Source organism: Heliangelus exortis, chromosome 9, assembly GCF_036169615.1.
Source record: "Heliangelus exortis chromosome 9, bHelExo1.hap1, whole genome shotgun sequence".
Classification (NCBI taxonomy): Eukaryota; Metazoa; Chordata; class Aves; order Apodiformes; family Trochilidae; genus Heliangelus; species Heliangelus exortis.
Genome location: NC_092430.1, coordinates 13,594,891 through 13,621,771, shown reverse-complemented (window position 1 = coordinate 13,621,771; position 26,881 = coordinate 13,594,891). Strand labels below are relative to the sequence as shown.

Below are 26,881 nucleotides of genomic sequence, written 5' to 3'. Positions count from 1 at the left end.
CCCTGGTGAGCCTCCTCTTTTTTCTATCTCCTGTCTCTGGAGGCTGTCATTCAGGAATGCAATTTCAGTTACCACCTCTATGTTGATCTTTCTCTGGATGCTTCTTTCTCTGTTCTAATAGCCCTCACTCTGATTTTTACTTGCAGGTGTTTAAGCTTCTCTTGAATGTTCTTTGACCAAAACAAGCCCTTGTTTTTACTCCCACTCATTGGTTTTTTTCAGCTGTACAAGTGACCATTCTTCTCATCTGGACTCCTCGTTATTCTGATGTTGTACCATCTCTAGAGTTCTGCCATGTCTTTATCTTCAGGTTGCTTTCGAACTTGTAAAAATCAGGATTTGTCTTATCACCACAGTTACAGGCTCCTTCTACAAATAACTGCAACTGTAACTTCTGAGGCATGAGCACATCTTGCTCAATGTGGTTAGCTTAACATCCATATGGAGTGTAGGTGACAGATTCCTGTCTTGTATCACCAGTGAGATTGCATAACCTCCTCCTAAAGTACTTTTCTGGGTTTCTGTCTCCATTTAAACAAAATCATCATAGCTTCATTTTCAGGAATTCTTTTCTCCATAGGAGCCCTTCCTGAAGTTCTGATTTCTAAAGTCTCTTTCTCAGTGATGCCACAGTTGTTTGTTTGTTGGGTGGGGGTCATCCTTGAAAGAAACTGCCCTAACCCACCACCAACCTATCTCATCTCTAGACACCTTGATAGAACAGCAAAAAAAACCAACCAACCAACCAAAAAAAAAGTTCTTTGGTACCTTGCTTGTCCATGTATTGTGATATTTTCATTCTGAATTTAAAAAAATACTCTCCCATGTAATTTGCAGTTTGTTCCAAACATCTTCAGTAATCCCCAGCACTTCTAAGAGATTTCTCCAGTGATAAATTCATAGTAATTTTTCAGACAAGGTATTTTTTTCAAGTTTGGAAAAAGGTAGGGCTCTGATAGTACTGTAATCTCACCATGAAAAGAATTACCTCTATAAAAAGTTTGTCCATTTAAAAGGATCATTGCATCTGCTATGTCTTGGGCATTTCTTTACCTTTATAATTTGTCTTATGAATAGAGTTTTGAGAGTGCTGTGCAAGTCAAAGCGAATTTTGTATGACTTAAACTGATAAGCCATTGTATTTTATGAATATTAATATGGTCTGTCTGAAAGATTTACTTGGAATATATGTAATAGGTTATTGAGCTGTACTAGTGATTAGAAGTAAATGGTGCATTGATCTTATTACCACAGTTTTAAATTAATGTACTTACTATTTCTGCTTGTAATGTAAGCTGTCAGGAGAAATTTGTTACAAAGAACAGAACAGCCGTCAGTAAGGATTTGTTAGGCAGAGAGTACATTGCACCAAAAAGAAGTATATACAGAATTAGGTAATCCCCACTAAAATGCATATCATGAATCAGTGGATTTGTAGAATTGTGGTTTTGTAGCTTGTGGCAGCATGGTAAGGAGCTCTTCTGTTTTAGTTCATGGTACTGAGAATTTTCTTTCTTTTGGAAATATTAGCACTGGTGTTCTATTTATGAACTTAAGAGCATCTTGTTTAGAAATATACCATGGTTTTGATAACTGTTGGATTTTGGGAGGCAAGCTTGTACTGAAAGCCTTGACACTGAAATGGTTTTCTACGTAATCTCTTTGATGAGAGATGAAGCATTTTTCATAAAGTAATGGACAAAAAGTTTGAGTGGCCAATTCTATAAGGTAACTGGAATTCTTAAATTCTTTAGGTATTTATTGTGTGACTTCTTTTAAATGTGAAGAGAACAGAAAAGATTGCACAGGCATAGCAGTAGCTATCACTCCTGTGATTTGCACTGGCAATCAAAATAATTTTCCTGACAGGTCGTTAGTGCAGAAGAAGAATTTTTAATTCTTTTGCTACTTCTTGTACTTTTGGGAAGTAAAGTTTTTGTATTATGCTTGCAATATTGACAGAATAGGAGCAGAAGATTATTGACTTCTGGTGTTTAATCTTAATATCTTCTTGTCTTCATGATTAAAAAACCCAAACCAACCCCACTTATGCACCCATACAGCAAAAAATGACTGTGTTGTGGCATAATGATATCATCCCTGTGCAATTTTTTTGTGCACTAAGGAGGTGAAGAAAAAAAAAGAAACCAGCGAACACTTCCTTAAATATTTTTTCTGAGCATGTTGCTAATGTCTTTTTGCTCTATGAAATGTTTTCAGAAAGACACAATCAGTGAAAAAGTCGAGTTATGCTGCATGCTCCCTGTTTTGCTCAGCTCAGGTTTATAATTTATGCAAGCAAGGAAGTGAAAAGATGCTATTGGATCTTACTACAGGCAGTGATTGAAACTTGGTTATTTTTGATCCATGCTTTCTCCACCCAGTAGCTCTTATCGTGCACTGCCATCCTTATACCTCTGAATTTGTAACATGGTTCTGTACCTGCTACCCAGTTTCTCTTAAATATCTGTTGTCAGCTAGAAAGAAAAAACAAGGTTTTGATACTGAGGATTCTGGAAAAGGAAAAAAAGAAGGAAAAAATTTGCTTGATTTTTTTTTTTTTTTTTTTTTTTTTTAATTGCTCAAGATTATGCTCATAGTAGGTACAGAAGGGATGTAGGTGGTGAAAAAGCTTGGAAGAAAAGTAGCATCAGCTATCAAGAATTTTGTTTATCTGGTTTGTAAACGATGCTGCTGTAATTCTATCTGCATTTTTTTTTCCCTGCTCATTCACCACTCAGCAGCTGGTAGGGAAGTAAGACTGCCTGGCAACCACCTGCAGAGCTGCAGAGATGAATTACATTTTTGGAAATAACACACTCCTCTATTCTCGGTCCAATCGAGGCAACACTAGCTCAAGCCACAGTTCTGTAGGCCCAAAGCAGAAGCAGTGGGCAAAGAAAGGCTCGACAGATGAGTTACGGAGTGAGCCTTCCCGTTGGCAGCAGATAGTTGCATTTTTCACTCGGAGACATGGTTTCATTGACTGCATTTCTGTTGCTGCCAGCTCCACCCAGGTAATGTGCCACTTGTTGAAATTATTGTGTCTGCACGTTTTCTGGTTACTTGCTAGTCAGAAAGAACAACTGTTTATATGTGCATGCTTTCATGTGATTTCTGGTTTGTGAATGGTGTTTTCTGTCTGCTTCCATTTTCATGTTTTACAGAGCTGTGTATGATTTTTGGCATTAAAGCATGAAAATGGGAGCATTTAGATGAGGTCTGATTTTTAATTTTTTTTTTTTAAGTTATTTTACGAGTGGTCAGCCTCCAACAAGTTTAAATAAGAGATGTTTTAATGAAATACTGAATAATACATTTTGCATTCTGCTGCATAGCCCTGGAAGGGAATCGTATAGTTAAGAAATACCAATTACATAGAGTAAGATGACACTTCAAAATTGAGACCACCTATTTCCTGGTTAAGGAATTGTATTTAAAAGGTTAAGTAATTTAAAGTCTTAGTTACATGTAGCACAACAAATTCTAGCCTATATCAGTGTTCTGTTTTATTTTACTGCTAATAATCCGCAAATAAGATAAAGAACAATTCACATAAGATGTGAATTCTTTACATACAGAATATACATTTAATAGTGCATTCTATAAGAAAAACATGACATTTTTCAACTTGACTGTCAATCTGCTCTAAGTGATGTTTTTAGGATCCATCCAAATTTCAAGTTTCCAATTTTGTGGGAAGTTCTTAAGCTTGATAATTGAGAGAAGTTTAATTTTTTGTCAGTAGCAGATGAGCATCTCTGCATAATGCTGAGATGTCAGCAATGTTTAAAAATGTGAAAGTAGATTTGTTTTGCTTACTGTCAAGCTAAATTCAGCTTTAGTCAAGAGTAATTGTTTTCTTCATGTCGTATAAGCCAAAGTCCTCCAAGAACTTATGGAAAAAAAAAAAAAAGGAAAAACTTGATACCCTCAGGATGTAATATTATTAAGAGACTTTATATCTGTTGGTAATTATTTCAAAGGTGATAAACTGGCACTTCCTCTGGAAGTCGGGTTGTTGCCTCGTTTTTGCTTGTGAATTTAAAGTAAACAATGAAGAGATCTTAGAGGGGGATTTTCATGTTCTTGTTGAAAACACATGGATGTTGAAGTAGTATCTGTAATAGGTTGTTATAGAACTGAATGATGAATTAGGTAGATATAATGGCTTTTCAATTCTGTTATTCTTTAAAAGGCAAAATTTTGCATTTGCCTTTTGAATAAATATTATGGTTTCTCTTGTTTAATGCTTGTATAAGTGATATGGTAATGCATGAAACTTGCACTAGGACTGACCAGTCAGGGCTGGAAATTTGTTGGTAAGTAAAGCACTGAATAGCCTCTGTTTTGAGTGTGGGTTGGAGCAGATAAAGGTCCTGAAATCTCTTGAAATCAATGCTGTTATTCTGTGGATATCCGGTGTTCATCCTATGTTTGTGCTATGAAAAAGATACTTTATCTCTGTGAAAGGCTGACAGATTTTTTTCATAAGTCTGACACTATTGAAAAGGACTGCTTATACATGTTCATGGCCATAATGAAGGGAGGGACCATTTTGAAATGGGTTTAAAAAACTCAAGGAGCATACTTAGTAATGCACTGAAAACAAGAGAGCTTGTTGAAGCCTTCTCCTCTGGAAAGATGCTGTGATATCCTTCTACCATACCCACCCATTACAGCTATTCTAGCCTCAGGGAGGGGAAAAAAACATTTAAAGCTTGTTCATTGTGGTGCAGCTTTGTTTTTCAGTTCTCTCCAGTTTCTGTTCCATGATGTATTATCCTGAACATTCTTGACAACTTTATTTGTTCATTTAAGATCATATGGAATGTAGTCACATTTGCAGAGTTGAAATAAATAATTAGGTGTGATGTACTTCTGTAACTTTGTATGTTGAAATTTGTGGTGGTGTCCTTTATATTCTTATCATTGTGATATCATGATTTTTAGCATGAAAAACTCAAACTAATGGATTTTAAAGGACTGGCCTCTTTCTTCTCTTGTGATCTGTGGCATAGCACTTGGTTTTAGCTGTTATTTTTCTTGGCTTTCTTGAGTGGGTTGGAATGGCATGGAATTAGTGATACTTTGTTAGTTCCTTCCATTACCAGTGAAAGGACAACGATTCTTGGAGATGCGGCTGTGCCTCTTGCCATCTCTGGAGGTATTGACAGGCTACCCCAGCAAGGTGGTAAGAGAACTTTTGCTGAAGTAGGAACTTAGAGTTTTGGGGTAGTATATTTTTTGAATAGTGGGTCTTATACCCTAAAGAAGCATAGAAGAAATTGGTGATGGTTACAGTAGCACTGCTTTTTCCTGTAGCTATGACTGGGCTCACACCCAGAAGAATGCATGTGTGCACAAATGTGTTGTGACACTGGGGGCCAACTGAGGAGTGAAAGGCTTCTGTAAGCAGCCACAGCACCCTGAAGACTAGGAAACCTTTTTCAAACATTATAGGTGCCTTATTTATACTACTATTGACCCTTTCTAATGTTATTAGAAGGTTCATATCATTCATCTATCACAGTAAAAAGGCAGCAGTAGAAACAGATTGTGTGAACAGATGCAAAGACAGTAAGTGGTCATTCTGACTCTGCTTGTGTCTTGTGCTAGACAAGGTCTCCAGGGTGCTTTGCATGGAATTCGAGGTGGTTATAGTGATTTGTAAATGGTTACATTACTTCAGTAACAAGGAGTTCAGTGATCAGACGTTGCAGTCTGGCTGCAGAGCAGTACGACTTCCCACTGGATTAATACCTCTTCCATTTGCAGTGGTGAACAGCCACAGAGGCAGCAGTGCCTTCCTGCCATGCTAACCACACCACTCTCCTTTATGAGTCTGCAGAAGCTGATATAACATGCTCAGGCATTTAAGGCCTTTATTGTTAGTTCCTTCTGCATTCCCTGTGATGAGGATTTACTTGCTCAATTAGAAGAGTTAGGGAATTGGATTAAAGGGTGGTCTTCCTGTTTCTGTCAGGAAATTTATTAATTTCTTAAAAGCCAAATCTGCAGCATGAAATGGAACATAAAGATAAAAATGTATACAACAAATTGATGCTCCACAAGGGTGAATAACTAAGCTGTGAACTTAGTAAATAGATGGTTATGAAAATGAAAATGCTGGGTTATTTGAAGTGCTGTCCTGATGAGATATGCATATTGCATCAATGAAGATAACTATCCAGTGCAGTTTTTTCCTCCAGAGTCTTAGAGAGCTCTGTGAAGTACCTGTTCCTGACAGTAAATACAGCTACCATGTCTCAGAATGTGCTACAGATTGAGAAACTGATTTGTTTGCCATGACACTAAACAGGTTTCAGCATTTGATACTGAAAAATTGTTTAGCTCTTTGAATATGCTGTGCTAATTTATACTTCTGGTTTTTAGGACATGGGAAATGGGTGGGATGTGGGGAAGGGCTATGAGAGGGCTGGGTGACAGGAAGTTGGAAAGAATTGATTCCTTACAGCAATATTTACCATCCTCCCTATAATTTGAGTACATTAAAGTATTTACATACTTTCAGACATACAGATCATACCTCCAAGGCACATGCTAAAATATGTGAGATAAAAAAAGATAAAATACATCTGATGTAATATGTGGAGGTTTAATTAAACAAGTAAAAGTTGAAAAGCAAAAAAAGAGGGAGACTTTAACACAAGACATGAAGTTAAAACTGGAACCTGCATCAGGAACATACTGAAACTAGAAATTCAGACAGTTTGGTAGCAGCTTAACTATTAAATATCTTAGGCATATCAGGATGTGTCACAGTGGTGTGGTGTTTTATTACAATATTAAACTCTGGTGTGGATTTGTGACTGTTTTAGCATCCCTCAAGTTTACAACTGAAACTGAGACTTCATTTTGCCAGCTGTTATATAATGTCAAGCTCTTCATAGGATTTGTTTTATTCAATGCATTTTTTGGATTTAGAGAAATTATACAGTACAGAAGGGAGGAGTTAGAGTAACAGTAGAGAAGTTTATATATAGAGTACATGGAATAATTATTGTTATTGTTATATTTTTCATGCAGACTTTCCCTGAATAAGATTTAAGCATATGTTGCCTGAAAATTGTTGCTTCTAATATTGTAGTGAATGCATGAGAAAGCAGCTTCAAATATTATTTGCTTTGGATTATTTTAACTATAAGAAAGCACCTTCTGAAATTTAACTTCACTGAATTTTCTTCTTTATTTTCAGTTGTGTAACATTCATAACAGTATGAATTTATTGTGCAAATTTTAGTTCTGTTACAGGTTGTGTCTTCCTAAAGAGTGCATTATAGAAGAGACAAAAATATTATTAATCTGTCAGAGGAAATGTGTTAACATGTGTTCTAATCAATAGACAGAGAAATAGAAAACTTGACAATTTTAACCCAAGCCATAAGAGACTGTCTGCAGATCCTATGGTTCATTTTGTAAACACTTTCTAACTGCGTCCAGTGGAGATGGAAACTTCTCAAGATGGTCAATGTTGCTTGATCTTTTAAAGAGAGGCATGCAGTTTAAAATGAATATTAAATTACAGTAAATCTTAACCATACATGTCATGAATCATGTAATGCAATGTAGAGTGTTTTAGCATCATGCTGGTTCCCTGCTGTAGCCAGTGCCTCTCCTCTTATAAAGTCATGGAGTCATGGGGTGTGTGGTTTCCTTCCCAGCCCCCCGTGCTGGCATGTGCACTGTGTTACTTTCATTAATCTCACAGCACAGCAGTGATGTTAAGTACTGAACCGGTGCTGCAGGTGCTACCTGCAGGCACTGAATGCTGCCAGAGCATTTTAGGTTCCAGTTGCTCTCACCTGTTCTCTTACAGTTGTTGTTCTGTCTCACACAGAGCTGATAAGAGTTTCTTCATTTTTCTGTTCATTTTTATCTCAAGAAAATTACTTTTGCCAGAATGAGTCAGAAATCTTGTAAGCAAAAGAGAAGGGGACACAGACTTTTTTGCTTTTGGAGTACTACTGCTACTTCAGGGGCTTTCTGTCTTCGTTGTGCCCACGACTCCGAACCTCCAGGCAAGGCAGGCACTGGATCCTCTCTTAATCCCTTGTTCTGGACTCCAGCTGAATCAGGTGGAGTAAAGGGGTCTTGTCGTATAAAGCCAAGTGTATGGAAGCCTGGGAAAGAGGTAGGACTCTTCTGGTCTGTTATGTAACTGTGCTGATTTATTTTATATTGTGATAGTTGCTCTCACAGTTGAGGCTTGTATTGATTGACAGGGTGTTTTGGAAGTCAGATACAGGCCAGTCTGTCTTTAATCATCTGTGAGCTTACTAAACAGCTCTCGCATGGATTCTGCAGTATAGCATTTCTGTTTGGCTGCCCAAGCTGCTGTATATTTTCTGTTAATAAAATTATTAAGTAAATAATTCTGTCAGAACCACTGAATCTAAAGGGAGCACCATCTTCTTCCCATTCTTCTATTTTGGTCTACAACATCAAGAGAATTCTCAATTATTATTAAGGATGTGCAGGATTTTCAAGCTAAGCAACAGAAAAGTCTTAGATGTTTTTAGAAAATATGACTTTGTCTTTTAGAATTATCTGCATCCATGTTTGAGAGCTGACATGATATTTGTTGTGCAATATAAGTTTATACTCAGCTTAAAGCCTTGGTAAATTTGTGTCCATGGACTTCTTGGGGTTTTTAGTAACTCAAATTGAAAAATGCTTGTCCTTTTTAACAAGAATGTGGCAATCTTTACATGCACTCTAGCTATGCAGTCTCTTTTCAGAAGAACTTGGTTCTTTAGTAGAACCTTTCTTGGAGCCAGTCCTTACGCCCTCATTCCAGAATGGATGAGGTGCTTGAATTTGTCTTTATGAATGACATTTGCATAATAAAAATTTTACAGCGGATCAGGTAGGCTCATGAGCTCTCTTTTTAAAATTTTTTTAAAATGGAAATATGTTCTGTAGGTCAGTTTTCTGTATGAATGTTTCAGTCATTTTGTCTTTGTCAGAATGTTTGTAGTTCTCAGAAGTGGTCCAGCCCTGTGTTACGACTCAGTATTGGCTGAAGTCAGGGTCCCTGATAGGTAATGTGTTTCTCTTTTCTTTGCTTATTCTCATCTGAGTGTCATCGTGTGATTTTTTTTTTTTTTGTCACATAATAACCAGTGATTCCCGTTTCTTATGTACAATTCAACCATCTCTTGAGACCAATTTTCTGTATTCTACTGAGTAGACCTACATAGCATTGTGTATTGAGAATACAAGGATACAAGCCTCCCAAGGATTTAGGTGGATGGCAGTCAGCACGCTTTCTGGAGCTGTTGTAAGATGCCAGAGGTGTTTATCTGTAGATCTCTTTATAAAAGATGTCTTTGCAAGACGTGCACTCTTTTTGACCGAGCTTCCTTGTTTGGGCGATGCTCACGACTTTTGCTATTGCAGAGGCATGGCAGAGTAAAAACCATGACTGACTGCTTTCCATGGGAGTGAGTTCAAGCTAACATTTGACACGCTACTGTTTGCTGAACTTGAAAAACAAGCGTACTGTGAAGCTTTTTCAGTACAGTTCATTTTTTGTGTTCCTTTGGCAGATCTGCAAGAGACAGAAATGTCAGGAAACATCCGCCTCTTCATGTAATGCATCTCATGCAATTGAAATGAAGTGCCTCATCGTTGTTTATTAGTATAACCATATTGTTCACACTTGTCTTGTGTAATGGCTTTCTAACAGATGGGGCCCCATAAATGCTTTCCTCCCCTGAGGAAGGATATTTTCCCTAACACTGTGCCTTCCCAAATTTTGTTCAAGTGAAGACTGGATAATTCTATATATGATTTCAGAAACACTTAGTTTTCAACAGATAGAAGATGAGAAATCCTTTTCATAAATTGAGACAGTTCCTGCTTAGACTCTCCTGAGCTGTGCATGTTCTTTGTACCTTGTTCATATTTTACAAAAAGTAACTACTGGAAGCTGCTGGTGTAATTGTTAAAATGATGTTGTAATCTCCACTTGACCAACGTGGCTGATTCTTCTGGTGGGTGGAATTCACTTGTTTTACACTGGCGTGCATTAAGAAAAAAACTAATACACATTTTTCTTTAGGGAGGTGGGGTAGCAGCAGGTACTTGTTTTTTAAAAAATCTTTGTCACCAAACCTCTTCTGAACTTGTTTTTCAGTTTGCTGTTCTTCAGAGTGTTCCTGTGCTGTTTATTTCTGTTTATGTCTCTTCCATGTGACTTTGGCTGTTGGTATTGAATTTCATGTTGCTGCCTGTAACCCACTTCTCTAATATATCAGATTTGTTCTGCAGCTTGTCTCTACTGTGCATTTGCTGCTTTTTCCAGTTTTTTTTTTTTGCGTTTAGCTGCACAGTAAAATGTAGAGTTGACATATTCTCCAGACAATAAGACATTAATGACTCATTTTGTCTCTTGTAAGCTGATCCTGGCATTTATGAATTTTCAGTCTTTTGCTCCATTAAACTATTTCAAATGCATATTCTAGTCCCTTGCAACAGTCTGTTACATGAAATGATACTTCCAAGCAATGATTTAAATAAAATCAGATCATCTTTTCCATATTTTTCATTAAAAAAAAAAAAAGAAAAAAGAAAGTTTAAATTTTGTTTTACATTGGTAAAATAGAAATGCTTATTCATTTCTTTCATGTCCTTGTAGTCAGCCTAAGAATTCTTTTTTAAAGTTACCACTGGTAACTTAAGATAGTGTTACTGTTATTGGAGACTAGTGTCTATGTAGTTGTCAGTATGTGTCAGTTTTCTAGTATGACTTCAGATGATTTATGGATTTTTTTTCTTTGATTATGGAATTTTCAATTTTTTCCCAATGCCTTGTGTGGTCATTACTGAAACTGCCATAATGTGGGAATGTTTTGGATGAGACTTTTAGTCTCTCCTCCTTTATTCTCTTTATCAGTGCTGCCTCACAGTGTGTATATTTGGTTATTTAAGATTGTCTCTCTGAGACTGATGCCTGCAGAGGTGAGTTGAGGAACCTGTATTATATGCCTCCAGGGTAATAGCCTTTGGTTTTCATAACAGTGCAGAGAGTGGAGTAAAGATTGTTTGTGCTTCTTGTGTATAGTTCCACTTCAAAGCAAAACTGATTAAGTAAGTAAATTGTAGTTTTTCTTAGCTAACTAGCTGTATCTGACTATACAGTGAGATGTAGCAGGTGAGAAGGGAATCAGCTTTCCCGTTGGTGAAGGAGAGACATGAAACTTTGGATTCTTTCTGTGGTGTATACAGTCTCGCGTCTGAGTTCCTGGCCTGAAAATGGATCCTGATAACTTGCGGGTGTTTGGCAAAGGGATAATAACTGTACATTGTGTTCAGGAAGACCTGCTTTAAAATGAGAAACTTAAGAACCTCTGCTTAGGTAATGCCCAGGGAAGTCAGGAGATGATTTGGTCATGGACTATAAATATACTGGGATGGATTTCGGAAACTTGAAAGATTGTTTGTTTAGTAGAAAAAGGCATCTGTATTCCAAGTTGGGAAACAGAAGCTAGACAAATTTAGATAGAAAACTTAATTACAAAGAAAGATATTAATATAATAAACATTTCAAAAGCTTAGTGGACATGATGTCATTGCCAAGTCCGGGTAATAAATTAGTGTTTCCAGTGTGAAAAGAATAATGATGAATAAATTTTATATTTGAAAATGTCAAAATATGTTACAGAATCTCTGATTCAACATTTAATATAATGACTTTAAAGTGCTATTTGGAAGCTGTAAACTGCTGGAAAGCACTTTATATATTTTTAAAACGCTTATTGCTTTTAATTTCTTTTTAACTCTTATCTTTGCTTTTACATGCTGAATACCATGGGGGAAAATTTGGGTACAGCTTTTTAGAATTTGTGCCCATTGGGCACCATTACAGAGCAGCACTTCAGTATTTAGATTCTAACTCAAGTAGTATGCAGATTGACTGTGATGTATTACTGATCAAGATGGTGACAGTGCAGACCTTAGACTGTATTCCCAGATAAGTGTCAAATGCCAAAGTAGATGCCCGTCTGAGCAAAATACCAGCTGGGGCTGTCTCACCTTTGAGCTTGGAGCAGTTCCTGTAACTCATTTTACTGCATTAAAAATAATAAGGTGCAGGTGCCAATAGAAGACAATTTAAATTAATGTAGTAAGAGGCACATTAAGATCAGTAGTAGATGACATTTATTCAGAATTTCTTAGGAAACTTGCATTTAATATGGCTGAACTATCTATTGTGTTGGGTGTAGACTTTATTGTTTAAACTGTTTGGGTAGTCCTAGAATAAAAAAAAAAAAAAATTTCACTACGCTACAGCTGAGCAGGTCTGATTTCCTTACTGTATGAAATTTTAGAAATTCTTTATTATTAAAAAGGAATTAGCAGGTAGATGGAGAAACATATTTTGAAGAGAAGTCAGCTTTTCTTTGTACAGGGGAATAAGGACTGGTAGATTGTCCGGACTTCTTGGAAAACAGGGAACTTATAGATAAAAATCTACATAGAAATATGTGATCATCTGAATGTTATAATTACAGAAGTCTTTGAAAATAATGGTCCTTGCATCAAAGGCTGTTAAAATTAATGGTGTGATGAGATAAAAAGTAAGGATCTTCTGTAGATCTTTCAGTTGATTAAAACAGGTCCCTTCAGCTGGGACTGCATTCCCTGAAGGCTCTATTTTTGAATGGTCTGGGTGGGGAGGGAGGAGATGTGAGGCAGAGGCATGTCATTGGTTTTGATTTATGTTTTAGATTATTTTTATTTTCAGCTCAACTAAACTAGCTGCGGAGAATAGCAGACAGAAGTGAATGGACACAAAAATAGCTGGTGTTTAAATCTACAGTAATGAATGAGCAACAGCAAAATAATCCTGCATGTGTGTACATATAGTGATAGGCTACAAATGTAGTACTTCTGTTCCAGAAAGAGGTTTTGGAGTTGTTAGTGGTAGTTCTCTGGAAATGTCACCTCAGTACATTTCAGTAGAAGGGCAAATGAAATGTCAGGTTCAGAATAACATGCAGTATGACATTGAGTATATTTCTTGTGTATCTGTATTTTGAATTCTGCATGGGGTTCTCTGTCTTGTCTTAAAAAGAACATAGTGTAAGTAAAAAGGAAAACAGTAATAGTGTTAAGAGGAATAATGTAGCTACCCACAAGGACAGTTAATTTAAAAATAAAAGGAAAAACCAAAGCCCTGAGGGAGAATTTTACGGAATTGGAAAAAAAAACAAAAAAAAAACCAAAAACCCAAACCAACCAAATGAAAAAGAAGGTTCTTAGTTAGAAATGATTCAATAGTTTTCTAATTCTAAATTTGTCACAACCACCCTGTAAAAATTTGCTAAAATTGTGTAGGTCACTGCCACAAAATGCTGTGGAGAAGGGAAGATTCAAAAAGAGAATGATTTCAAAATGGAATTGTGCAAAATGGCTTTGAAAAGGGCAGGTATTACAAATAGTGGCTCAGGAAGACCTTTACCATCAGGCTCCGAGTTCTCTGTCTAACTTCTTCTTGCCCAGCCATCAGCTTTTGCTGTTGATAAGATTCTTGACCAGGTGAGCCTTTGCTTTCATCCAGCATGGCAATTTTTATTGTTTGTACGGAACACATTTTTTATGGGAGAAAGGACGAACTATCAGAATAATCTATCTGTATCTGTGGTGCCTTGTGTTATTTGATTTTTTTGAATATATTGCACTAGGAAAAGCCCCTGGATAAATCTCTAGATGATGCCATGAAGCTTGGGGATAATGTGAGTTAAATGCAGGGAATCAAATCTCAGTTTCTGGCCTTAGTGTTTCACTCAGCAATCAGCATCATTTGAACTAAAACTCTCCAAGTCTCCTAAGAAGTTGCCATCTGAGTGATGCGTGAGTCTTGAGATGGCAATAGTGGGGGGGAATTAATCTTGAAATGTGTCTGGGAAGGACTAATGGGTAGGCTCATAGCTTAAGAGGATGTGATGAAAGAAGCTAGTAACAGGTGACTTCCCTTCTGTTGTCCTTAGATATGTCCAAATTAGAAACATTCTCATTGTGTCTTGCTATACCTTTTTCTAAGGACAATAGATATATTGCTCTACATCGTAGAGAATCATAAAATATTCTTGTATTCTAATGTAATTGGGAAATGGCAGGAATGCTGGCAGTTTGGGTTGTGTCTGGTGTTAATTTTTATAACATTCACCTACTTTCTTGTTATGCAGGACTTACTAAATATATTTGACTGCTTCTGATTTGGGTTTGAGCATTAGTAACTAACATAAAATACACCTTTCCTATGAAGACAGGCTGAGAGAGTTGGGGTTGTTCAGCTAGAAATTTTTAGTAAACAACAGTGTAAGACAAAAAAAACCCTCCAGTCTTCATTTACTTACAGAGTTAAAGTATGCTCAAGTAATGCTTGACACTGAACCTGTTAAAACTTTTATAGTATTTTAAGTTATTGAAGACAACGAGCATTTCATACTACAGAAAAGGTGCCCATTTTGCTGAAATGTTGCAGTGCTTCTGTGACTCATTCTAGAGCCTGGATGTGTTGTATAATGGTTCTTATTTAGAGATTGTATTGTAACTCTGTGTTGCCATGGAAGCAAGTCTGAGGAGCTTCCAGGTCCATGGTGTAAGAAGAAATAAAATCAAAATCACAGAATCACAGAATGGTAGGGGTTGGAAGGGACCTCAAAAGATCTCTGAATCCAGGTAAGGAACCTACCTGGTAATTGCATGGTAAAGATTTTAGCTGTAACTCTAAGCAGTGAAAAAGCAAAGCATCTGGATAGCAATAGAAAACTGTAGTGAAAGTGATAATCTGTGGGAAGAATTCAGCACATGTAAGGATAAAATGCTAATGCCTCTTATGTGTGTGCAGCCTTTTGCAAGTTAGGTAAGGATTTACTTCGTGCATAAATCAAATAATTATTTATCAAAATTTTTTACTTTTATGTCCTGAAAAAACAAATGGATTAATTGGTTGTTATAGGTTAATTTTCTTGTATTGTTTTCTGGTTTTACTCATTAATGTGAGATAAATGATATTATGCTCATACTCAGAGTTTTAGGGTAAAATTGTCTGATTTTATCTATATAGATGTATGGATAGATAAAACAGATTGCTTGCAGAATGATACAGTTGTCAATAAAATAATGAATACTTGTCTTAAAATGGAATGCTCTAGCTTAGATTTACTAACTCTTCAGACCACTTCCTTACTCCTTGGTTTAAGACTGTACCCTTAACTCCTTTGAAGGTACTGGAGTGCTATAAATCAACCTGAATGTTTCTTACTCTAAAGAAAAAACAGATCATGCTTTAGATAAGACAAGGTTCATATGCACCATTTTCATATTTTATGAATAATGTTTCTTACAGATTTAGTAAAAAAAACAAATCTCCAACAAAAAACTTCTGGGGATGAGTAGTGGCATAATTTATCCCATGATGCAATTGATGCAATTCTGGTAGTAAGAGAGGTGGTGATCTTTGCTGTTTGAATGAATTATAAAGAACAAAATAATCATGCTGTCTAGGAGGATTTAATTAATCCCTGAGTAACTTAAAAATTATTCAAAATTATGTGTTCTGAGAGCTTATGAGAAGTGCCATACCTGTTAAATCATATAACAGTATCCAACCTTTATTGTATTTTTACTTAGTAGTGTTCTCAGGAGTGAGCAGAGTCTCCATCACATCTCAGTTCCCTACCACAGCATATCCTTTGCTGTTAATTTCAAAACCTAAATATTGACACCTTACAGCTGCCATTATTTTTCTCTAATACAGTCTTAGAACATCTTTTCTCTTTGCCTTTCTGCTTCTTTCTGCTTTTGAAACCCTGCCTGGGATTCTTTGAGGACTCCTTAGCTTTATAATTAAAGCTGCTGTTCTTAAGGCTGATGTTAATATAACTGGAGCTTTCTAGGCCTTGCTCTAAGTTGCAAATTAAATGCATTACATTATTCTCAATAGCACTTATGAACCTAAATAAGGAGCTTTGCAGTTCTGTTTTGAGCTTAGAGTACTGAGTTGTTTGGTGAATACAGATGAGTTACCTGCTGCACAGCCTTCAGTGCTAAACATTTGTTTAGTATTGGAAGAACAAAAGTCACAAATTACCTTTATTAAAGCCAGTATTCACTGTCTACATTTTTCATGTTATGGATTTGGAATATGGCTGAGATTCAGCTGTCTAAGCAGTCTCTGTGAGATTCTGTAGGACAAATTAGTTTGTGCTGGGTAAATCTTTCTAAATAGCAGACATAAGAGGTGGACAGTGGTGTCCTCACCTGGATGAAATGTTGCCTGTGATGTTAAGTCAAGTCTATAAGGGTGCATTTTTAGATCTTGCCAGAGAGAAGCAGGTTGCTGAAATTTGTTGTTTTGTTGGGGTTATTGTTTGCATTTGCATAGGATTCTTAGCACTAATATCCTAAGCTTTACTCATTAACCAGCCACTGAATACTGTGTGAGAGGGCTGGTGATAGTTTTGTAGTTCTAGGTTCCCCCTTTCTGCTTTGTGGGTGTCTGTTTATCTCATGCACAAACTTCTGCTTTTGCTACAGAGAAGAACTGCATTCCACAATCTTTCTGTTTCTGTGCAATCTTCCTGGTCCTATATTACTGCTTAATGATTATAAAATTTTATTTTTTTAATTACCCACACTAAAAAATTGCTTAGTAGGCCTCAGCAAGTTTTTCTGACACTGCCTTTGCTGCTTTCATTTTGCTTGATTAATTGTGGTGCAAACTGTTCCACAGTGGGTTGTTTTTGTAGATGAAGATTGCAATAAGGAATGGACAGTAAATAAATTGTTTATGTGTCTTTAAATCAGTTCAGGTCATTGTCACCATCTGTGATTTTACTGATATTCTGCTGGCACTGCTTTTCCCCTTCAAAGCCATTTATTTATGCTTTAAGTTCAGAGTTTTAAGTTCATTTGAGTTCATTGTAAAATGCTGTAGGGTTTGAGGAGGAAACTAGGTTAGAGAATCAATTTGTTCACTGAGTTAAAAAAAAAGCCAAACAACCAGATAACCCCTACAGTTGAGTAATATCTAGCATGTTAGCTGTGTTTTTAAACAGAGTGCACACATGGAATTTTCAAGAGGCATGATTTCCTCTGAAGAAAAAAGAAAAAGCAAAATTAAAGTCACAGGCATTCACACTGGTCCTTTTAATCTAAAAGGGCTGTGTGGGTAAACATTTTATTTTCTGGGATGCTGAAAAACCTCTCATTTGTGACAGTTCTTACCTGAAGACAGTTACAGTTTGTTACATGCATTTGTTACAGTTCTTACCTGAGCTGTAACATGTTATGTTATGCTTCTAAGACCTTGTCTGCCCTCAAAATCTCATAGTAGAACCATTCTGTACTGGCCCAGACATCTTCATGTAGACAAGCCCCAGCAGACATCAGGCTTAGCTTCTTTGTTTCCGTATTTTGTGTCCAAAGTGGCCTTGGAGAGGCTTGGATAGCTTCCAGATGGAGATCTAGGTATTTTTATTCCTTCATCCTTGGGAGAGCATAGGAATCCGTCTTTGTTCCAAAGAACAGGGAAGGGTCTTGAAGGGAGGTACAAGGGTCAGAAACCTAAATCTAAAGCCTAAAGTCCTTCATCCTTATTTTAGTGCAATGATGGGCAGGCTTAATTGTAACCATCCATGGTTTAAGGCCATCATTATTAAGCTTATAATTTACCATAGCTGGTCTCTCTGAAGGTTTTGTTTGTGGTAAATCAGTTTATTAGTGAAAACCAGTATGGAGTATGCTGATTTGGTTAAGAGAATATGAACAACACCCCTGTGAAGTACATGGTATATAAATGCAGTCAAAAATTTGAGTATGAGTAGCTAGAAAGCTGAAAAAGTAAGTATTTAAAATAATCTGTTTTTTAGAAAGTCTGTATGGAATAGTCATACATGGTGTCTGTATAAAACCTGGAAAGTTGCTCTACTAACATGATGAACAAGGTGGAGAGATGAGTTTGAGTTTATTGGGTGGGAAGTGAATCACAAGGCTGTAGAGAGGAAAAATCTTGAGTCGTACTCGTATTAATGGTTTGTAGTTTGGGGGGTTTTTTTGTTTGCTGTTGTTTTTGTTGTTGTTGTTTTGTTTGTTTTTTGTCACTGTGCTTCCCATGTTCTGAATTTTACCCTCCATTCTGTCTTATCAGCAATGGCAGTCTTCATGCCTGGTTAGAACTGTGTCTTGTGTCTTTGCAGTTCTCAAAATTTAGATAACTGTAGCATATTAGCATGTCAGTCTTATGTACTGTTTTGGTATAGAAATGTTTGGAATTTCAAATCTATACTTAAATGATTGCTTATGTTCAGATAGTTAACAATTTTTAGGTCTTGTGAAAACTGGTTATTTAAAAATTTTATTTCTATGGAACTTTTTTTTGGCAGTAGGGAAAGATTTGTATGTTTAATTTCCAAATCCCCTTGATGCTACATTTTGTTTGAAGCCCTGGAGAAATACACTAATGAAAAATATGCATCTCTAAAATGCACTAACAGCTCAAGCCACTTAGAGAATGGGACTGAGGAGCTGTCCAGGCCACAGGATGGCACTGACTTAGGGAGGAACACACCACGAGCAGAGCATCCATGTTGCTGCTTGCCCAGTGCTCAGCTTTAGATGCTGTGGGCAGCATACAGCTCATGTGGATTGAGAATGAGAAGGGATGGCAGCTCTGCTTTATTCTTACTCCTGTTAGACCCCACCAAACAGTCTATACATCCCTGAAGGTATATTTAGATGAATATTGACTTCTGTGATTTTGTGGATGATGGATGTAAAGTTCCTAAAATAGCAGATTCACTAGTGAAGTGTCCTGTGGCATTCTAGGATATAGCTCAGGGAAAAGATATAAAACTACTCTGCCAAACTTTAAATTAGAGAACTCTAGAGAGAAAATATGCCACTTCAAGTTTGTCACTGGGTATTGGATTGTAATTGTTTCTTCCTACCTTTTGTTCACTTTGGAAGATATTTTTGTCCTACTTTTCTAGAAGAGGTAATGAATATGGGCTTGTTTTCATCAGTCAGGTCATATTTACAGAAGTTGCTGATTTTGTGGTATTTGCTTGAAGGCAATGGAAGGGTTGAAGTACAGAACTATTTTGGGAGGATTCTTCTAGCTATTAGAATTACTTTTGGAAGCAATGAAAGTTGGTTATTGAGGCTTTAAAAAATACCTTTGCAGTAGACATTGCTGGTTAAATATTAATACTGTTTTCCCTTTCCATGAGTGGTGTTGTTATCGAGCTGTTGAGTGGGTGTTGCAGAATGTGGAAAGAACATGATCCTTGAAGAAATACTACTTTTAAAAAATAACTGACACTTTAACAGATTGCTGCAAAGAAGTATCCACTTACATTCGATGTAGTAATTTCAAAGAATGAAATATTTGTAATTCATCTGTCTGTTAGGAGCACGTTTTTCAGAGTTTGTATGTCAAATGAAAGCACAACCTGATCCTGAACCTCCTCTGGTTATGAAAAAATCACTCAGCACTTGATACTAGAGTGGAGCAGTTCATGTTAGTAATTAGTAGTCTGCAGAGAACACTTAGGGGTTCAGGCTTTTTGCAGCAAAAGACATTCTGCCAAACCTGTGCAGCTTTAGTTATATAACTGCTGTTTCTTCCTTCGCATTACGCATGCGTCCCACTGCTTTGCCAGAGAGCAATTTCTTTTTTTTTTCCCTTCCATTGCAACTGCCCAGATAATTCTGGACAGAATTATCCCCTTGACTCCTAAATATGTGACTGATCTCTGTGAATATCATTCTTCTTGCATTCTCTTCCTTTTTTACCTTGTTTTTGTTATTTTTTTTCTTCTTCCGTTTCTCTGTTCTCATTTTGTTTTACACCACAGTTGCTCTAGATAAGCCTTACTATGGCTTTGATTATGTATTCCTTCCCTCCTCTTCCCTTCTTTTTTTTGACCAAGATTCTATATTCACTTTCCATACTTGCATAACACTAAATTTCAATGTGACCTCAGTTTTTTCACTGAAGTTTGCCCTGGCACACTGTGCAGCCCTGGATGAGTTAGGTGTTCTGCATTTACCTCCTGTTCCTTGGCTGTGCTTGAACTGTTGCTCTTGGAAGTATAAGTGGTTTCAAGTTTTTATTTTCTTTTAATTGCTGGTATCTTATTGATAACATCTCAGGGGCCAAAGGCATGAGGACTCCAGAAAAAAACCTTGTGCTGTTATGAGTTAACTGCTATATGATCTTCATTGTTTTGCCAGTGAAGTCAGGATGTCTGAAAGCACACTGGAGAGATGTTAATTTGTCTTGTGTTTTGCGCTGTGCCTTACTCTTTATTTTTTGGAGAACATAGGAAGCCAGACAACGTAGCTTCCAAAAAAATGGTAGCCAGCATCTGCTATTACCCTCATTTTTTTGCTTAGTATGCTTCAAGTCTGATTTTGTTTTTAATCAAGGGGCTACTTCCTTTACACACTTTCAACAAAGCTCATGCCTCCATGAATAAGATGACCCTTCTGAATGTGGAACATCACATATTTTGGGATTTGTGTTGTATGCAACAAAAAGCCTTAAACCCTAAATCCAGAAACTGAAGATGGCCTACAAGAAAGCTGTGGAGGGACTTTTTACAAGGGTGTGTAGTGATAGGACGAGGGGTAATGGCTTTAAATTGGAAGAAGGGAGATTTAGGATAGATATTATGAAGAAATTCTTTAGTGTGAGGGTGCTGAGACACTGGAACTGGTTGCCCAGGGCAGATGTGGATGCCCCATCCCTGGAAGTCTAAGATAGGGCCAGTAGCAACCTGGTCTAGTGGGAGGTGACTCTGCCCATGCAGGGGAGTCGGAACTTGATGATTCTTCAAGTCTCTTCCAACACAAACCATTTTATGGGTCTATGATATGCACCCCCCTTGCTTCTTTCTTACTGCATTTAGTAATTAGCCAATATTATGGTGATTAAGAATACTGATATGAAAATAAAATGGGTGGTATGAATGCAGCCTGCTAAACCTTTGTCAGTCTTGATCATATCTGTGAAAAAAAAAAGTAATTGTTTGTTTGTGGCTACAAGAGCCGTCATTTGGCACACTGAATTCTTCAGCAAAAGACACAGCCTCTGGTCTGCATTATCCCTGCAGGCTCTACAATGTGCCTCAGAGTTGTTTGGTATTGTTGTGGCCATGGAAAAGTATCAAAGGAGAAAAAGTGAACAGTGATGTGCTGGTTTTGAACCATTCATCTACATGTACATGCACAGCATGCTTATCTTCCTTTCCCTCAAGAACAAAATCTAGACCTTGTGTTGTTTAGAGCAGAACAACCAGGTGCATCTGTCCATAGGTATTATTGGGAAACAGTCCTCCTGCTCCCTCATAGTTCAAAGACAGAAGACATCCCTGCCATACACATGCACAAGTCTGCAAATGTGTGTGGCCAATGTGTTTCCAGCTTCCTTTCAGTGGCCACAAACCTTTCTGTCTCTGCATTTATGAATATTGTGTTAATGATATGTATGCAGCTCCTGAGTACATCTATTCTGGGTAGATGATAAGACATGGCAGATCTTGGTGATTAGAGGAGCATCTGTCAGTTCCTATTTCCCTCTTAATATCCATGCTGTAGCTGGAAATGTAAATGTTGTTAGGTCTATATTTCTAGTTTTTTATTTTGAGTGTAAAAAATTATGCCACCTCTTCTTATTTAAATAATCCACAATTGGCTGGTAAAGCTGAATATTCAGCAGCATGAGGAAATCAAGCTAGCTCCTCGCGTGCTTTTTTAAGGGGTAGGAGTTGTTTTGAAGCTTCCTTGTCTTGACACTTGGCATAAAATGTAATACAGAGATTGTGCACCTATGGCATTATAACTGAATAAATAAAGTAATAGAGGACTCAGGTTTGTTTACATGTCTTGATTTTTATTTTGGCTTTAGCTTTTAATTTAAAAGTTTTTCACCTTAAAATTGTGGTCTGACAGTGCTGCTATATTTCATGGAAATGGAATCTTAAATTATTAAAACAAAGTAATTATTGTTATGGTCCAAACAAATTTCTTTGTAAATATGATGTTGAGATCCTGTATAATGTATCTGCCCATTTATAATTCCTATTTTTTATCATAACCTTTTAAAAATTAATTAGTTTTTGGGGGCCCCATAAAGTATTCAGAAAAGTAGAGGAATTGCTATATTTTAAAATTTCTAGATGTGAACCTTGTAGAAGTTTTGAGGTGGTGAAATATAGCAAAGTTGAGGGATTGTAGGAATTCATGGAAGAAAGAAAATTATTATAACCTTTCATATCTTCTTTTTAATAAATAAAGTCAGATGACTTTTGCCATCTATTCAATAATTTGTGCGTTACATTGATTATTTGTGCCCAACAAATTGACTGTTGTGTGGTGGGTCAATGGTGCTCTTTAAATAGAGTGAGAGAGTACACAACATGCAGTAACAGCTAAAACAGTGTTTAGTGCTTCTTTCTATGACCATAATCTAGAAGGCAATCATATTTTGAACTTCTTCAGGAAGCAATATTTTCATTTACTTTTCCTCCATTATTTTTTTCACAAGAAGGGATTGTTTGTCTACCAGTTTCATGTCCGCTCACTGTCACAACTACAAATACTGTGGTGCTACAGATGGCACTGAAATGGGAACACTCAAGCTCACTGATTTAACAAGGAGCCCGAGGATGGAAATATGCCAAAATCTTCATGTACAGCCAAAGCAGCTTTGTCGGCATCAGCAGCAGGCACGGAGCATTTGTGCATCTTTTAGTTCATCCACCTTGCCAGTGTCTTCTAAACACAGAGGAAAATTTACAAACCTACGTGACAGTGTAAAAAAGAGCCCTACAAAAAGCACAGCAAAAGTAAAAGCTGCTAGTGGTTGGGTATCTGATGGCTCATGTTCTAATTGTTCTTTAGAAAAGGTATGTATTACATTAGGTACTTATGGATGTGCATTTTGGGTGCCAACTGCAGAAAATGTCACACTTTTTGCAGTTTTATCGCTACTATTTCTAGAGGCTTAATGTTGCTTAATTTTCTTTTATAGTTTATCACTAGAAATTGAAGTAGTAATAAGTGAAGTTGGGGTAGCAAAGACATACTTCTACACAGTGTTTTCCCATTCAGGTTGTTTCACTGTATACAATGTAAATTTTTTTAATGGAAATACCTTGAAAGTGAAAGTCTGGTTATCCAAAATGTGTCATTCAATACTTAAAAAAGCAGCTTTATGGAATTAGCTGGTTCACTTTTCTTTGGGATGCATATTTAGTTTGCTTTGAAAATTTCAGATTAGTTGGTACTTTCTCACAGGGGTTATTGTGTGTGTTGGTTAAATATGAGAAAGAGCATTTGTTTTCCTTTTCACAGCATCTGGAATTGGTGTTAGATTTGAAAGCACTTCTTCTACTTGATCGCTTTAAGGCATTATTAGCTTAGCTTTTTTTGAACATGCCATTTTAAATAAAATTATTATTATTTGTTTATAAATATCAGAAAATCCTTCCTCACGCTTTAAAATAATTACTTGAGCTTAATTGTACCATTGTAACAATGGCTTTTCAGTGTAGCTGTTAGCATGTCTATTTAGGCTCTGAGACTTGGAGATATTGATCAGGTCATGCATTCCTATATTTAAATCTGTCATAGTTGTGTGCAATTGTTCATATATATTAAAAAGAAGTTTTAAAGTTATATTGAGGATAAGTACTTGTTTTCCAGAATACTTCAGAGTATTAGTTGTAACTTTTAGGAATTCTACAAATTGTTTCTTGAAAATTCCTGGGAAGCAGAGCATTTAAGGTGAAACCCTAGACTATTGGAGCCTGTTCTGGTGCTCTAACAGATACCCGTGTCATATATTAATTTTCAGATGGATTATGTGGCATACTAAACTAAAATCAGTGTTCTTTTATAACTGTGTTCCAGGTCTTTTTGCTCTCATAGTTAGAAATCTTTAATTTTGTGCATTGTCCTTCCTTGTGGTTGTTCCTAGATCAGCTCACTCTATTCCATGAAACATTTAAGTGAAGACAGTGTTGCCTTCATTTCGATTTGCACATGCTTATAAAGTGGTGGTTGGTGTTGACACCTCTTTCCTCATGAATGTGGTGATGGAGGAGACTCAACAGGGACATTACCAGGATGGTTGGAGGAGCAGGGAGCAGCTTTTAAGTGATACTAAACCTTCATCACGAAGGGAAAACAGAATGACAGTATGAACAGCTTGTGAGATTGGAACCTGAAAGAATAAAAGGACTTTGAACATCAGTTCTGAAATAATAGGAATACACACTGGAACTATTTGGGAGGGTTCTTGAAGGGTTTGGGAATGTGGAACCCAGAGAGACAAGGGAATGAAGAATTAGTGAAAGGAAGGATGCGGGAAAATACATCTGCTGCTTGGTGCAGAGGGGTGCAGATTGTTTGGTCCATAAGGAAATCAACTATGACGGTGTCAGTTATTTTGCTAAGTCAAAGGTCAGTATCTAACAATAAATTCAAGTTGTTTTTAACCTTCTCTTATTTCAGGGTTTATAACTGGGAAGCTGGGCTTCTTCTGACCTGCTAATGGTTAGCTTGTCAGCCTTAATGTTGTGTTACATTTTGATATGTAATATGTGTTTATCTGTAATTTAGGTTAACAGGATTTGGTACTGTATGCATACATTAGAAGCTACTTATTTTGTAACAAAGCCGACTTGAAGGTGTGGCTTGTTTCTCACATATGCAGGGCTTAGAGATTGCTCAGGCTTTTTAATTTGATCTGTCCTCTAAAGGTTGCATTTTTCTTCCAGTAACCAGATGTCTGTTGCACTGAGCACTCCTGCATCTGTTGCAAAATGTTTATTATTAGTTTTCGAGATCAGTTTAAATTCTACCCCCACACACGTTTTTTAAACGCATGAAAGATTATACTGTTGTCCACAGACATAAGGATGTTTAAATGACAGTAGTAATAATCTTTCAAGATATTAAGTATATCTTGTACTTACATCTTTCAATAACAGCAACATTTTTCACCAGCTGTTCATTTTGGGGTAGATTGACTTTGAACTGAAAAAAAACCCTGTGGAAATACCATATGGACATTTAATAAGGATGGCTACCCTTGGGATGTTTCAGGTTTCTTTAATATTTGATTTTACCATTTAGTTTGTTGTATGCTATTGGTGTATGTAGCTTTGTTTTAAAATATCTCAGGCTTTTAAAACATTAATACTTTTATAGTCTGGGGTTTTGCTTTATTTTCAGGTTTTAGTATTCTCTTTGGTCATTATGCTACATTATATTTTAAAAGTTCAAGAATGTGTTGGAGCAACTAAGTTGCAAGAGCTTTGATTTGCTGTTCGGCTTCTGCTACTGATGATAGCTGCCAGCAGTTTATGTTGCTGACAGCTTGTTGACAGCCCGTGTGTTAACATCTCAAAATTATTTGAGTCAATGTTTTGCTCAAAATGCTGTCTCTGATATTGTTCTCTTGCAGCTTAAATGTCAGTAGCTTTCCTGGTTAATACTTTAGTTAAAATCCCTAATACCAGAATTCTACTAGTCTGAAGATGTATGGTAAAGATATACAAATGTCTTTGAGAGGTAGATTAAATCCGTGGTAGGATCTTATACCCATTTTGACTAAGATTTTCTGATGGTATGTTTCCCCCCCCACTTTAAAAACCCAATGTACTTCTGATATTTTTCCCTTTTATCCAAAGGGAGTATTAACTTTGAATGCTATCAGCTTTAGCTGCTGTTTCCTTGCTTTTGCACACTGTTGCAAAATGGTGAAGGGTTGCTGGTTTTAAGCCAGCCCATAAAAAAGCCTGAGTCTGTCCATTGACATGAACAGGTTTTCTGTTGGACACCAAAGTCTTATTACTCTGTACTGCAAGGTGAGTAACTTGGTATGAGTAAGCAATGAGGATGTGTCTTGCTACTTTGGCTTCTGTGGCATGAGCACATTGCTGCACTGCCATATACAGCATGGCTGCAGGTTGCTGGTTGTCTTCAGTTGTGGTTATAGGCTCCAAATCCATACGCTATTTCAGAGTTTAATTTGTTTCTTTTGTGGTTTTTTTTTTAATTTTTTTTTATTATTTTATTTTAAGCTGCTAAATTTAAATCTTACTTGTTTTAAAATGGTTTTCTAGTTCTCATTATTTTTGACATTTTGTTGGTGATTTTTAGCCCACAGAAGCTGTTCCTTCCTCTTCTCCCATTGTCCCTGTGATCCCTGTCCCACCAGTCCCTGCTGAGACCACTGTCATCCCATCTACCATACCACAGGTTTTTATTCTTTTTTGTTAATTTTGTTCAACTTTTATTTTCAAGTTATTTCATTGCTTTGTTTAAATTCATGTTTTTGTACTCTTACATGTTTGAGAAGAACTGTGAAATAGCTGGATAAGTATACAGTATAGTTGCATCCTAATTTTTTTGTTTTTTATAGGAGTTCCACTTAAAATACCTATATTCTCATATCTAAGTACATTAGTATGTTGTGAAGCACCTAAAGAAAAAAACCAAAAATAACCAAATAAATGGAAAGAAGTAGTAGAATATTGGGGGCCTACAGGAAGGCTGGAAAGGGACTTTTTACAGGGGCGTGTCCTATCACTATGGGACAAGAGGGAACAGTTTGTAGCTGAAAGAAGGGATATTTAGATGAGATCTTAACAAGAATGTCTTGACTGTGAATATGGAGAGATACTGTAACAGATTGTCCAGGGAGGCTGTAGAGGCCCCATCCCTGGAAGTGTTTAAGACCAAGCTGGATGGAGCTTTGAACAACCTGCTCTAGTGGTAGGAGTCCCTGCCCATGCAGGGGAGTTGGAACTAGGTGATCATTAAGGTCCCTTCC

The 26,881-nt window shown here is 36.7% G+C and overlaps 1 protein-coding gene across 14 annotated transcripts in view; it reads left to right on the top strand.

Moving 5' to 3' along the window:
• The window catches only part of DLG1 (discs large MAGUK scaffold protein 1), a 143,389-nt gene that overhangs the window by 60,084 nt on the left and 56,424 nt on the right, over nucleotides 1-26,881 (top strand). For 5 of the 14 annotated variants that reach the window (XM_071752193.1, XM_071752189.1, XM_071752188.1 and 2 more), the window contains one exon: nucleotides 26,209-26,307. The exons of 4 other annotated variants lie outside the window; for them this stretch is intronic. In XM_071752193.1, the coding sequence (XP_071608294.1) occupies nucleotides 26,209-26,307 (99 nt within the window). Of the gene's footprint in view, nucleotides 1-2,767; nucleotides 3,018-7,909; nucleotides 8,156-26,208; nucleotides 26,308-26,881 lie in introns of those variants that run through there. 5 more of the 14 variants (XM_071752199.1, XM_071752198.1, XM_071752197.1 and 2 more) reach the window with 5 other exon arrangements.